General features: G+C 42.4%; 1 protein-coding gene across 2 annotated transcripts in view; it reads left to right on the top strand.

The window, feature by feature from the left end:
- The window catches only part of WDR19 (WD repeat domain 19), a 740,406-nt gene that overhangs the window by 245,975 nt on the left and 480,603 nt on the right, over positions 1 to 13,828 (top strand). For both annotated transcript variants that reach the window (XM_078678329.1, XM_078678328.1), the window contains one exon: positions 5,703 to 5,813. In XM_078678329.1, the coding sequence (XP_078534455.1) occupies positions 5,703 to 5,813 (111 nt within the window). The remainder of the gene's footprint in view (positions 1 to 5,702; positions 5,814 to 13,828) is intronic.

The raw sequence follows: 13,828 nt of genomic DNA, 5'->3' as shown, positions 1-13,828 counted from the left end.
TCCGGACAAACCCCTTCTTCAACAGGACAGTCTGAGTACAAAGAAACTGTAATAACAATCAGAGCAGGACCCAGCAGAAGTACAAATGTGCAGTGAACATCGTCAGGTCTAGAGACTCCCCTCTCCGTTATGAACTCCCGACGTTGAGCCGTCTGCCATCTTAGCAGCACCGATGTATAGGGAAGTGACGCAGTTTGAGTCCGATTACAGTTCTCATCAAAAGTCTCTGGAGGGGGAACATCAATTAGTCCTTCCATTGTCGGCAACGATCGTAGGCTTAACAATCCACCTGTGGCATCGAGCTTGGTCTCATCGCCCAAAAAACTTGTCAAAGACACCGACACATCCCATAGTACGGGGTCTGCTTCCTCCATCAATGCGGCCATCTTGGGTATCTCGGTCTTTCCCATTTCTGGTGGTGGAGTAGGGTCCGTTCCAATTTGTACAGTCTCAGACAAGCGCACTATCATCTTCTTAATGCGGCCTTCAACGTACACATGAATTGACTCTATGGCTGCCAACACAGTTCGTAGGGACGGTTCACTCTCGGTCAGTGCCTCCGCTCTTCGCTCGGTGTCGGTCATAATGGCTTCCCCAGTGAGTTCGATCTCTCAGAGGGGACAGGTGAATAGGGAACAGACGACAGCAGAGGTGGACCTATCGGTTGTTTCGACAATATCCTGGGTCCGCCACCGTAGGCGGAGATCCCAACCCAGCGAACACCAGCGGGCCCGTTACCGGGTCACCAGGCAGGACCCCCGTCCACAGCTGCAATTGTAGGTCGTCACTCCTCCTTCGACTTTCACCAAGGCAGCCAAACGTCATCCACATCAGTCCGAAAGAATGAAGAAAAAAAAAATAAAAATAAAAAAAATTTCCTCCTCAGTTGACCGGACCCAATCACACCACCACAGCCGATGTTGTTGAACTGTAACCCGGATGGGCCAGTACTCGAGACCCCGGCTTCCAAGCAGATCTAGGCCACAAACTTCCACTCGACATATCTTCGTCTGCCGAACAGGTAGAAATCCCAGGATAGCACCGTTAGTGTCACGGCAAGTTCATACACATGGTGGCTGGGCGCAAGAACAGGATAAATGACAGGATTTTCAGGCGGGAGCCGGAGGTCGGTGGAGCCGGGAGCCTACGCGGCCATCTTGGTTGCTAGCGTAGCTCCTCCCAGCACAGCTGTCTTAATCAACTATGTTGATCTTAATGCACTTGCAAGAGGCTCGGTAAAGGTTGCAAATAAAATAGGTGACAAAGGACAGTGCTGTCTAGTTCTCTTGTGATATTGATGTCCCTTACTGGTCTACCATTTAATATCAAGTACTGTCATTGTGCTTTCTGTTAGGTTAGTACTACCAGTGCCTGTTGTGGTATTTCAAAATACCGTAAACACTTTTGTTCTGAGTGGGACCCTGGATATCTTTGTTTAGAAACTACTAGTCCAAGTTCACTAGCTCTTCTTCCGTTTACAGTTTGCAAAATCCCAAAAAAACTCATACTGGCTGCTCATATAGGCTACTAAATGCCAGCAGCCTTTTCCTGCTAATGCTCAACTTGGGACAGTGTTGCCATCACTTTTGATTCAGTGATGTGCAAAGTATTTTGTAAATTTTTATCTTGGTCAGTACTATGGACTCTTCTTCATTGAGCAGGAAGAGGTGGCATATAATGATAAATGTGAATTAATTGAAAAATTAAAAGTAAGAAATCACATTGGAGGAAATTAAATTGTGCAAAAACAATTTTAAGTAAAGACAATTTTACAGAAAAACAAATAAATCAAGAAGTAAAGGAAACATTTTAAAAGAAATTTCAATTTAAGAAAAAGATCCAAAATTACGTGAAACTTGGATGGAATTTATGGGTAGTGAGGGGGTTTGGGTTCAGGAATGGGTGTAGGTTAGGGGTGGTGATGGGTTTTTAGGGTTCAGGGATGGGTGGAGTGTAGGGGTGGTGAGGCGTTTTAGGGGTTCACAAATGGGTGGAGATTATGGGTGGTAAGGATTTTTTTGTTCAAGAAGGAGATTGGTTTAGGGGTGTTGAGGGATTTTAGGGGCCAGGGATGGGTAGAGTTTATATGCAGAGATAGGTTTAGGGTTCAGGAATGGGTTGAGTTTAGGGCGGAGAGTGGTTTAAAGGTTCAAGGATGAGTGGTGTTTAGATGTAAAAAGGGCTTTTAAGGTTATTGGATGGGTGGAGTTTAAGAGTGGTGGGGTATTTTTTAGGGCTCTTGGATAGAAGGTGTTCAATGGTAGTGAGGGTTTATTAGGGATTAAGGTTATGCTGGTTAGGCTGCAGAAAGGTTTTTTTAAGATTCAGGAATGGATGGTGTGTAAGGATATTGAGGGGTTTTAGGGTTCAGTGATGAGTGGAGTTTAGGCATCCTGGATGGGTGAAAGTAGTAGTGAAAATGTTAAGATCCAACTAAGGGGAGTTTTTTAAGGCTTTTATTTTGTAAGGATTTGAGAACAAGGTAGCAACAGTCAAGTCTTAGTGATGTATCCAGGACAAGATTCTCAGGTTACTCTTGACCATGATAACTTCGTAGGTATGTGTAGGATCCTCTCCCAAGGCATCCTGACCACAACACATCCCTCCTCAAAATCAAACCCAAACAAACTAGGATCAGTTCAGTTATTTTTGTCACCTGACAACAGTTCAACCATCACTATGAGGTTGTGCCTAGGCTGTCCGCATGAACCTATATTAAGTAGATAACCATGGTACAATCGCTGACTCCCCATGTATTTGATCGTTCGTGCACCCCACCAAAATAAATTTATGCCCGTCACCCGTATTCCGAGGTTGTGGCGATGAGACCTGGGACGTCTGTGTCACTCTCCTGGCTGCCCGGCATAGTAGCAGTGTACTGCAGCACTGTGTCGTCCGATGCCTCCATCCCTCCAATTTCAGCCTGGAAGCCGACTGCTTCCTTTGAACAGTCTTGTCCTGGGGCGTCCTCTACTCGACAGGCAAGTCTGACCACATTGATATCCCTTTCCGCCACTGTCACCTCTCCAACTTTTCCTCCTGCTCCGCTGATTCTGAAAGCAGCAGTTTCGGTCTTGTTGCTGTCCTTCTGCCCACGTTCCTCGTCCATAGCTGATCCACCGGGTCTCGATCTGCAAGCGTCTATTCTTCTGCTTAGATCCTCCGAGAGATTGCTGTTCTCCTCGTTCTCCTTTTGAACCCCAGGGGGGTGCGGCCACTCCGTTGTCTCCTTCCCTAGAAGCACAAAGGGGCTGCTGATCTCATGGTTATGGCCTATGGTGCCAGCCATGATGGAATTCACCCCAGAACCCGTCTCTCCTTACAGTGTAGTTTAGGTGTGATATGTGTTTTTTATTCTACAAGGATGGGTAGAGTTTAAATGTAGGGAAGGTTTGTGGAGGGCGGGGGTAGATGGTGTTTAGGGGTTGTGAAAGAGTCAGGAATAAATTGTGTTTAGGGGATGTGAGGGGTCAGTGAATTAAAAGCATATAACAATGTAAAAGATATACATCTGAAATAATGTCCCCTGAGGTAAAGAACTGAAATAAATATCTCAGACGAAAATGCTTCTGAAAGTAAGACCTGCAACCATTGCATTTACACCTTAAAATAAAATAGGCATGCAAATGCCGATTTCGAAAAAAGAGCTTCTATGAATTGGTTTCCATGAAATAGTAAATGCCGTTAATCCTGCAAATTTCCTATAAACATAATCAGCAAATGCTGATATGGTGTCCTCAGCCTCACCTAGGAAAGTACACATATCACTGTTCAGGGGACCCTAGGTGAGGGATAGAGTCATACTGCATTAGCCAACCAGCGTACCTCAGTTGGGTGACAGCACTGGCCACACTTCAAAAGTGGAATCACTTTCAAAGTTCTTTGTACTGAAGTCATTTGTTGTGCATGCATTATTTTAAAATGAAAAGGTAGTCTGGAAACTGCTTGACAACAGGACGGCGTACTGTTATTAGGGTTTCTCTTGCCGTGTTTAGGGTCTGACAACTGCTGGGTCATGGTGCAGTGTGGGTATATGGCTCATTGCCACATTGTGAAGAATGTGTTTGTTACATGTCAAAAGGGTATACCCACTACCCAGCTGGTCCAGGGCCAATAATAGTACGTACAATAAGTGGTCCAACTGACAGGTGAACTTCTCAAGGAGAAAAACAAAATTAGAGAACAACCCACAATAATTGAATGGAAAAATGACCAGGTTAACTTGGTTAGCAAAAAGGTTTATATTATGAATTAATCACAAGTTCGCAATTTCAATGGTTGCTCCAAAGTGAAAAGGTGAGTATGGTGCTTCGAGACACCCGAGCTGACTCATCGATCTTGACCAGATTAATGCTGATTTATCCTGCACTGCATTGAATTTTTGAGCACATATTCACACATGTTGATTTCAATCCTCTATGCCTGAGTAATTCCAAAGCTTACCCTCACCAATTGCTGTGAAGCCTTTCTATCTTTCAATTCTGTACCTGCAGTGTCCTACATTTTCATATACCTGGCGCCACTTGGCCCCATCACAAAAATTCTTCTGTCGATGGGGCAGGGCTCTACTGAGGTTGATTCTCCAATGGTCCTGATGAAGACCCCGTTGTAAGGAACAAATTACCTTCTTCTAGTTTCTGGGGTTGAAACGTCAACTTTGCTTACATTCAGGCCTGTACTTAACCATTCAGCTCAGAAACCGAGAACTCATTATGCATTCATGGCATCCCATTACTTGGGTTGTTTAGTGAGTCTTTTGATACGTTGTTAGGCAGATCGCTTTCATCTTTGTAAATATTGGCATTTTTATTTTTACTATCACATCCCCATCCCTTCACGAGCACTACCTCGAGCACCGTACTCACCTTTTCACTTTGGAGCAACCATTGAAATTGCGAACTTGTGATTAATTCATAATATAAACCTTTTTGATAACCAAGTCTACATTGTGAAGAATGGCAAAACAGTGGGAGTAGTGTCTCTCAGTGTGCAAATACAATAGTGCTGTCGCACCTTTTAGCCTCTGCCAGTCATATGTTCATTATACAGTGATGTAGAGCAATATCAATAACTCTCATATATGTTACAAGCATCCAATCAGCTGCTAAAGTGTATAATGTACGAGTTATTTTGTTTAGGAATTAAAACAATTAAACATTACAAACATTATTTCCATCTACCAAAAAGTCACATGTTAAACCGAACAATAATTGTACCTGCTTGAAATTACTAAGCTCAGGTACTCTTTCACAGGCTCCAGTTCCTAACACCAAGAACGCCATATACTGAAATCTGTCAGTGTGCTGCATAGACATACCCTACTTAATGAGATGCCCTTTGAAACTTTAATAATTTCAGAATATTCAAGAAAAACATTCAAGATTTTCAAGACGCTATGTGTTATAAAATGTTACGAATGTTAGATATCTTGTGAAATTCGGTTTCCTTTATTACTCCCAACATCACAATGCATTTTAGGTTGTGAAACATGTTATAGTTTCAGTTTCATTCTGTGATTACCCATTTTCTTGTTGTCTGCAGTCCTACCATCTTGTTTCCCTAGAACTAAATCTGCTTTTGCCATAACATGTAACATAAATAAATAAATAAACATACAACGATGTAAAATTGAAAATGAGTGTTTGCAAAGCTGAACAAATCAGAATTTAGAAATACTCTTACTTCAGTATTTCTGTTAACAGGGTATAGAAGATCACAACCTCATAGCCGGTCACCTTGCCATGTTTACCGGTGATTTCAATCTGGCACAGGATCTATACCTGGCATCTACGTGTCCTATTGCTGCACTTGAGGTATGTTGATAAAGCGCTGTATGTTGAGGCATCAAAATACAGGAACTGGGAAGGGAGACTATTCAAGATCAGAGGGTTGAGGGAGCAAAAAGGTTGCTTAATCATTCAGAGTGCAAGGGAAATAGTGTCCTTTATCCTATGAATAGATGCTCCTTGGAGATGTATACCTTCAGAGCTTTCCTGAAGTGCAGGAGTAATGGGGCAAGTCTGGGATGTGGCAAGAAAGTGTTCCAGATATGGGTACTTATATGATGAAGGGTTATTTCAGGTATTTTAGCAGCTTTTTTTGCACTCTGCAGATGAAATGTTTTCCTGTGAAGCATTGACAGCTATTGCTATGCAACGTTTCTACCAGATGATTAGGAGGGATGTGCTGTTTGCTATTGATTTGTATGTGATGCAGCATGTTTACATATTATGCAGGCTTGGAAGGCAACCTGTGTTTGCCCTTCGAGGTGGTTAATATGTAGATACATTTCTTAGGTTGTTTGATGAGGCATTCATCTGCACGGAATGCTTTTCAGAGCTGAATCTGGGACTACAGTGATCAGGATACTGCCATTGTTTTTAACGGAAGCTACAGAGGCTTGCAAGTGGTTTGTACCAAAATGATGGGGCTTTCTTTTGGTATTTTATTTTTTTAATTTATTTTTTTAAATGTTTTTTCATAGAACACAAAAGATCAGTTATAAACACAAGCCATGGGAGAGCAGCAGCATGCAAGTTCTTAGATCGTTGAATCCTAAAAAGCGTCTACTTAGCAAACTACTATACTTTTTGGGGCAACCCGCAGCCTTGTACATATGGACCTCAAGATTATGTGCGGCACCTTTTCTGCTGCAGTTCCATCCGGCCACGCTGGGGTTTGTTGGGTTCACTCACTTCAGTGCAATGACTGTTTTCCCCAGCATTAACACTAATGTCAGAAGATTTTTCTCAGTGAAGCCCTCATCTTACAATATATTCAGTAGAACAATGTTTGGGTTCAGTTCAACTGGCCGTTTCAGTATGTCACAACAAGTATTAAAAAGCCCTTCCCAAAAGAGTCTTGAGGATTGGGCAAGCCCCTACCATGTGGGTGATGTCTCCCCCCCGTTCCCGGTATCTCAAACAATCAGGCCCAGAGCCTCCACAGAAATGCCACTGTCTTTAGGGGGTCAGGTATTTCAACTGAATCAGGAGGAGCCTATTCGTAATTGTTACTCCCTGCTGACTTATAAATGCAATGGCCCATTCCTCACCCTCGAAGTGACTGATGTCCGTCTCCCTAAGTTTGTTACATGTTTCAGTGTAATTTATGATCCATGTTTTAGAGAGACCGGAGATCTTCCCTGATGAAGTGAGGGAAGAAATTGTAAGTTTAGCCTCTAGAGAAAGACATCCCTAAGGTCTCTTAATCAGGGCATAAGGGTGTCAGATATCAGTAGAACTTAGGGCCTGATTTAGATCTTGGCGGATGGTTTACTCCATCACAACGATGATGGATATCCCATCCACAGAAATATAAATCCCATAAGATATAATAGGATTTATATTTCAGTGACAGGATATCCATCACTATTTTGATGGAGTAACCTGACCGCCCAAGATCAAATCAGACCCTTAATGTGAAATATCCCAAATTTGTCTTTAATTTCAGGGGAGGCTTTAAACGTAACCCAAGTCACTGTATCTTCCTTTTTTTTTTAAATTGAAATCAGGTGTATACAAAAATCATCTTCCCAGTTAAAACACAGTTTCCAATACAACACATTACATCATTTAGAAAGGTTACCACTAATTCATCATAAATATCTTAAATAGGTAAATATAGCGTGATTAAGACTGAGTCAATATTTATCCCAGTTATAGCTAAAAAAGAGAAGGACCGTGTTTATGGCTTTATAGCATCCCTCCAGCTTTTGAAAGGGGCCCAGATGTTCTGCCTCAACTCCCTCATCCTTCTGCCCCTTCAAGAGTCTAAAGAGGCTTCCATGTTATGGATGCCTAGCAATCTGGATAACCACATCTGTAATAAGGGGGCCGTGGGATCCTTCCAACGTGCCGCCAACAGTATTTTTAAAACTGAAATATAAATAAATACAAAGGCTTCCTCTTCGTTTTTCAATCTTAGCTTAGCGTCTATTCCAAATATCATCAGGACCGGGGATAGGGTAACTTTAATCCCTAGCAGCCCCTCCCAGAATTTTTCCATTTCCAAACTAAGCTTTTTCAGAACGCTGCAGTCATAAAACATATGGACTAAATTTGCCGGCCCCCCAAAACACCTGGGGCACCTATCATCGTCTCTTTTCCCCCACTCAAAGAGCTTAGCTGGGGTGTAATAAAGCTTAAATAATGTTTTATAATGTTGTGCCCTAAGGTTTGAGGACCGAATATATTGCTTGCCATCTGCAACGCTCTATCCAGATCCACATCTGGGTCCCCGAGTTTTACCGCCCATGAAGCCTCGAACTTTTCCATATCATCTTGCCATGTATCGGAAAGGGCCCCATAGATCATACCAATCCTGGTCCCCCCACCCAAAACATAGTCAAGAATCTTAATTCTTCCTCCTGGGCTGATCCGGGGTCTGATGACATTAAAGTTTGGTATATTTGCATGAACTTGAAACTATGTTTCATCTCCAGCCCAAATTTCCATTGAAGCCCAGCAAAACCCATCGGGGCAGCCCCTTCCTATATATCTCCTATTCTACTAATTCCTTGTGATTCCCAAACTGACCCCCCTCCATCACAGCTCAAATACGGGAAGAGTTTAGAATTCCATAAGGGTGTGTAATAATTAAATTTCAGGATTCCTAATGCCTTCTTAACTTCTTTCCACACCCACCACGCGCTATCCAATACCTTGTATCTTTTTTTATTGTAGTAAGGCCGGTCTGTATTACGCAGCAATAACCCCATTGCCTCTTTCCCCACCAGTAATTCATAAATAGACGGTGGAAAGATGCTCCCTGGTTGCCTGTTAACATATACTGGGGTACTACCCAACAATATCGCCATTTGGCTAAACAGTGAAGCTAATAAGTAGCACCTAATATTAGGGGCCCCCAAACCACCTCTTTCCTGTGGTAACGCTAAGTATTTTAATGAGCGCCTTGTCTTTCCATACTGCCACAGGAAATTACTAAACGCTGACTCAATGGATTTAAGCACACTCTCCCCCACCATAAGCGCAATCGCACGAAAAAGGTACAAGAATTCGGCACCATAGTCATCTTTAGAACATTAATTCTCCCAATTAATGAAAGATGGATGGGATCTATCCGCTTTAGCTCCATTATGACTGAGTCTATCAGTGGCTCATAATTCTCTTTAACGATAGACTCCATTGAGGGACTGATTCTAACCCCCAGATAGGTTGCCGAATCTGTATATCTACTATCCCGTTTTATGATGTTACTTGAACATACTATCTGGGTCTTATTTACATTAAGTAGATATCCGGAGCATCGGCCAAACTCTGCGGTGATTGCCTCCAGAACGGACATTGCGGCATCAGGCTCTGGGGTTAGGACTGCCAAGTCGTCCGCATAAGCTAACAACTTGGTCTCGAATCCCCTATGTATCACTGGTTTGATACCCCCGCTTCCCAAAATCCTTCTTATTAACGGATCTATATATAAAGCAAAGAGGATTGGGGAGCAGGGACACCCTTGACGGGTCCCCCGGAGATGAATATTCTATCTGATGCTCCTCCCATTAACTGGATCCTGACGCACGGGTCAACATACATTGCCTTAATGGCCTTGATTATTTTAGGGCCAAAGCCCCTCCGTTCTAATATCCCCCACAAATACAGCCAAGTGACGCGGTCAAAGGCTTTTTCGGCATCGAGAAGGATCATGGCGATCCGACCCCCGAAGCAGCAAGAGCGTCAAACAGCGTAATGACGCATCTTATATGGTCCGTTGTGCCCCAGCCCGGGATAAACCCATGCTGCCAAGGGGAGACCAGTCCGCCAATGACCCCTCCCAGCCTATTGGCCAAGACCTTAGCATAGATTTTCGTGTCTGCATTTATAAGGGATATTGGACGGTACGACCCGGGGTCCTCCCTTATTTTACCCTTTTTGTAGAAGACTATGATGTTCATTTCCTTCCATGAATCTGGGGTAACTCCGGTGCATACTATTCCAGTAAATAAGTCCAGTAATATTGGGGCCAAAACTTCTTGTAAACACTTATAAACTTATTTATTTATTTATTTATAAATAAATAAATAAACTTCAACTGGGATATTATCAGGCCCGGCGGCCTTGCCAGCTGGTGAGTTCTGAAGAGCCAATATGACCTCGTCCATTTCAATGTCCCTTTCTAGTACATTCCCCTCCCGAAGAGACAGAGAATGTCCAAAATCCTCAAAAGATAATCTAGGGGGATCCGCCCTGGCCTCTTCTTGGTACAAGTTTTGATAAAACTCCTTAAACACCCCTCTGATGCCTACTGGATCTGTGTGCAACTGGTTATCCACCTGAAGTTTAGCTACCTGATTTTTACTAACCCCCTGCTTAATCCTCAAGGCTAATAACTTGCCGGCCTGTTCCCCTGTCTCGTACATTTTTCCCTTAAATACCTGGAAATCATCCGCACTTTTCTGGGCATCTGCCTTGTAAATTTCCGCCTTAATGGCTAGAATCTTGCATAAACTTTCGTTTGCATCTTTCCCCTGTACAATATCTCTTAGGTGTTGTTCTTCTCCCTGAGCTAACTGAGCCAGGAGAGATTCATGGATCCCTCGTGCTTTTTTCCTTTGACATGCTGAAAAACTAATAGTCTCCCCCCTTGGCGCTGCCTTAAAGGCATCCCAAACGCTGTTGTGAGAGGCACTATACCTATTTGTATCAAAGTAACCCTGTGCCCAATTCTTGAGATGATTTACGAATTCAGGGTCAACTAGTAATCTCCTCTCAAACGTCCATTTATATGGCGGAGTAGCTAGATTGTCTTTTTCATACATTAAAATCAGAGGGCTATGGTCAGATATCACTTTGGGCATTTTGCGAATCCCTATCCTTCCTGCCTCCGTTTGGGAAATGAAAAAATAATTGAGCTTGGTGTATTTTTTTAAGGGGCATGAGAAATAGGTAAAGCCTGGGTTCTGTGGTTCCTTATAGCCCCAAACATCCAGCATATTATGGGTGTTGATTAATGCTGATAAAGCTCTAAACACCTTAGATTTACGGCCAACATAGCTTGTGTTATTATCTCCTCCAGTAAAATCCGCGGAAATATTAAAATCCCCGCAGACTATGAGTGGGTATGGCCAGTTTAGTAGTTCTAGCTCCAATATATCGAATATATCAGATTCCTCCTGGTTTGAGCCATAGATTGTGCAAAGGGTAATTCCTATATTTAATTCCACTATAGCCCATCTACCCCAAACGTAGGGAGCGCTTACACCCTCCAAGGTTATTTTTAGTCAATATGGCCACCCCCTAATCGTGGATGTTTGCGTTGAACACCCCACAAGCTCAAACCCTTTAAGATTTAGCAGGTGTTTCTTGAACCAGGGCAGATGTGTTTCTTGGATACAAATAACATCTAGTCACTGTATCTTCCTGTGTTTCCATCCCCAGGTCAGCCCATCCTCAAAGCCCTTGAGGGAAGTCACCAAGGGCAAATCTCCTTTGTAGATCTACAAAGGAGTTTGGTCTTTCAGCTTTGCAGTCCAACCATTTTGTTGTTGTAGGCCTTCTTTGTTTCCACCAGCCCCTTAGTTATTGTCCGGCTCTAGCGGGTAATGTCTTTCCACACAGACATAGAATTTCAGAGCCCCTGTGCCAAGGCCCACAGCTTGGCAACATAAATTGGACCTGGTGTTAAAAAAATCTGGGGTAAGTGGATGCATTTGTTCACATAAATCAAATTTTTGCAGCACTATAATAAGACATGGGGTCGAGCATTGCTAAGCCAAACATTCCTGTTGATTTGCATCATTTGGCAAATGAGACCTGAGATCTTTGGCCAATCTGCATGTATTAAGTACTGTTTTTGTCTGAAAAAGTCTGCCATTGTTTTTTATTTTTTATTATTTGAGTTAGAAGGAGCTCTGTGACAATTCAAAAACACTCACAAACTGTATTCTCAACCACACCTGAATACTTGATTATGTTTGGGATTGACTGAGGAATGTAACAACAACCAAAACTACTATTTCTTCAAAAAAAGGCTAAAGGGTCAACGATATTGATGTTGTTTCAGGAAAATTTAGAGTCTTTATCAATTCTGTTGTTGTTGACATTTAATTCATTTGCAGCCTAGAACTACATGTAATTGAATTTGAAACCATCCGTTACAATGGAATTCATGCAAATCAGGTTCCAACTTCTTGCGTAGCAGATTTTTGAGCTAGTTGGACATCCCAAAGTCTTATGTGCTGCAAATGATGTATAGAGGATGTGGTGAGAAGCCTGAATCCTTTCCTTAAATATTATGTATTTGTCCCTGCCCTTTAGACCTTTATGTTGAATTGCTTCAGACATGATTTTTGAGATTGGGTTTCCATGCAATAAAAGAAGCAACTCCACCCAGTGTTCTGGGCAATTACATGCAGCTAATTAGCAGATTGGTCATATACTTTGACCTAGCCATCAGAGAAATTGAAAGGGTCATCCTAAGACCGCATTCCCAGGATTGTATGGAAGGTATCTCTTAAAAAATTACAGCGTTTGAATTAGTTTAGGTCATGCTTCTTCAAGCCCTGCCTTTTGTGTAGACGAAACTGCTCTCATTTTTATACTCAACTGTATTGTTTTATGTTGAACCTTGTAATCATTTTTATTAATCACACAAATAAAATTATTTACTTACTTACTGTGTTCCACAAATGTATTTTCCATGAATTTATTTCCAGAAATGAAATCAGGGTGTACGTGCAAAAAGGGTGTATACATAGTTTTGTAGTGTGTAAAGGATTATAAGAAGGGTGATTTCAGCAGAAGGATCCTTCCCATCATGATAAAGGGAGAAACATTCAGGTTTGTGAATCCCTTCAGACGCATTCCTGCAGAAGGGTGATATTGTTAACTCCTGCAACCCTTCTACATGAGTGAGAAGTATGCCAATTTATTTTGTACTCTGTTTACTCTGATCTCAATTTCATTGACCCACGGTCCATATGCCTCCTCCGGACACAAAGGATAAAGTTACATTTAAATCCTGAATATTAACTAAATTAATTCAGTATCTGCATTACAGTAGGGCCTGAGATTAATAGATTCCTTAAATAGATAAGGAGGTTCTCACCTTAGAGTAACATTTTGTCCTCTAAGTTCTCTACCATCGAAACCCAGTGACCTGCTCAGGGTCTCTGATCTCTATTGTAATTGCAAATAATAATGGGGCGAAGAGACATCCTTGTCTCGCCCCCATCTCCTATGGAAAGGAGGACAATAGTGTCCACCCCCACCCTGACACAGGCATATGGCCCCGAGTACAGTGTGCAGATGATAGGAACAAATTGTAATCCAAAGCCTATGTATTCCAGAAGTGTGAAAAGGTAATCCCATGATATACTGTCAAAGGCTTTTTCTAGATTGAAGTGCAAGGGGCTCATTCAGCCTCTGACCTAATCAGAGGTCTGACGGAATTTCTGCCCAGTTGCCCGGTTTGGCATAAAGCCACTTGGTCAGGGTGAATCAGGTTAGATATAATTGTAGTGAGGCCCATTACCATAATCTATGCAAGGATTTTTGCATTTGTTTCAATCAGGGAGATTGCTCTATGTGAGTTTCTCCTCTATGAAGGGGTTACGGTTTCAGTATATTTACTATGTGTGCCTCTCTTAGTTCTAATGGGAGACTCTCCTGGGCTCTGGCACTCTCAAAACAAATCCAGAATTGGTTGCTCCAGGAGGAGGTACAAGACATTTATAGAATTAGATCAGGAATCCATTTGGTCGTGGGGATCTACCTAAGGTTATCTGTTTGACAGCTTCTATAACCTGTGATATGGCTACAGGCCCCTCAACTTGAGTCAATTCTGTAGCGGATTGTTTTGGCATGGATGTAGA

The sequence above is a fragment of the Lissotriton helveticus genome, chromosome 2_2 (assembly GCF_964261635.1).
Source record: "Lissotriton helveticus chromosome 2_2, aLisHel1.1, whole genome shotgun sequence".
Lineage (NCBI taxonomy): Eukaryota > Metazoa > Chordata > Amphibia > Caudata > Salamandridae > Lissotriton > Lissotriton helveticus.
The sequence above is the reverse complement of the archived record's forward strand: the minus strand, read 5'-3'. Positions and strand labels throughout refer to the sequence as shown.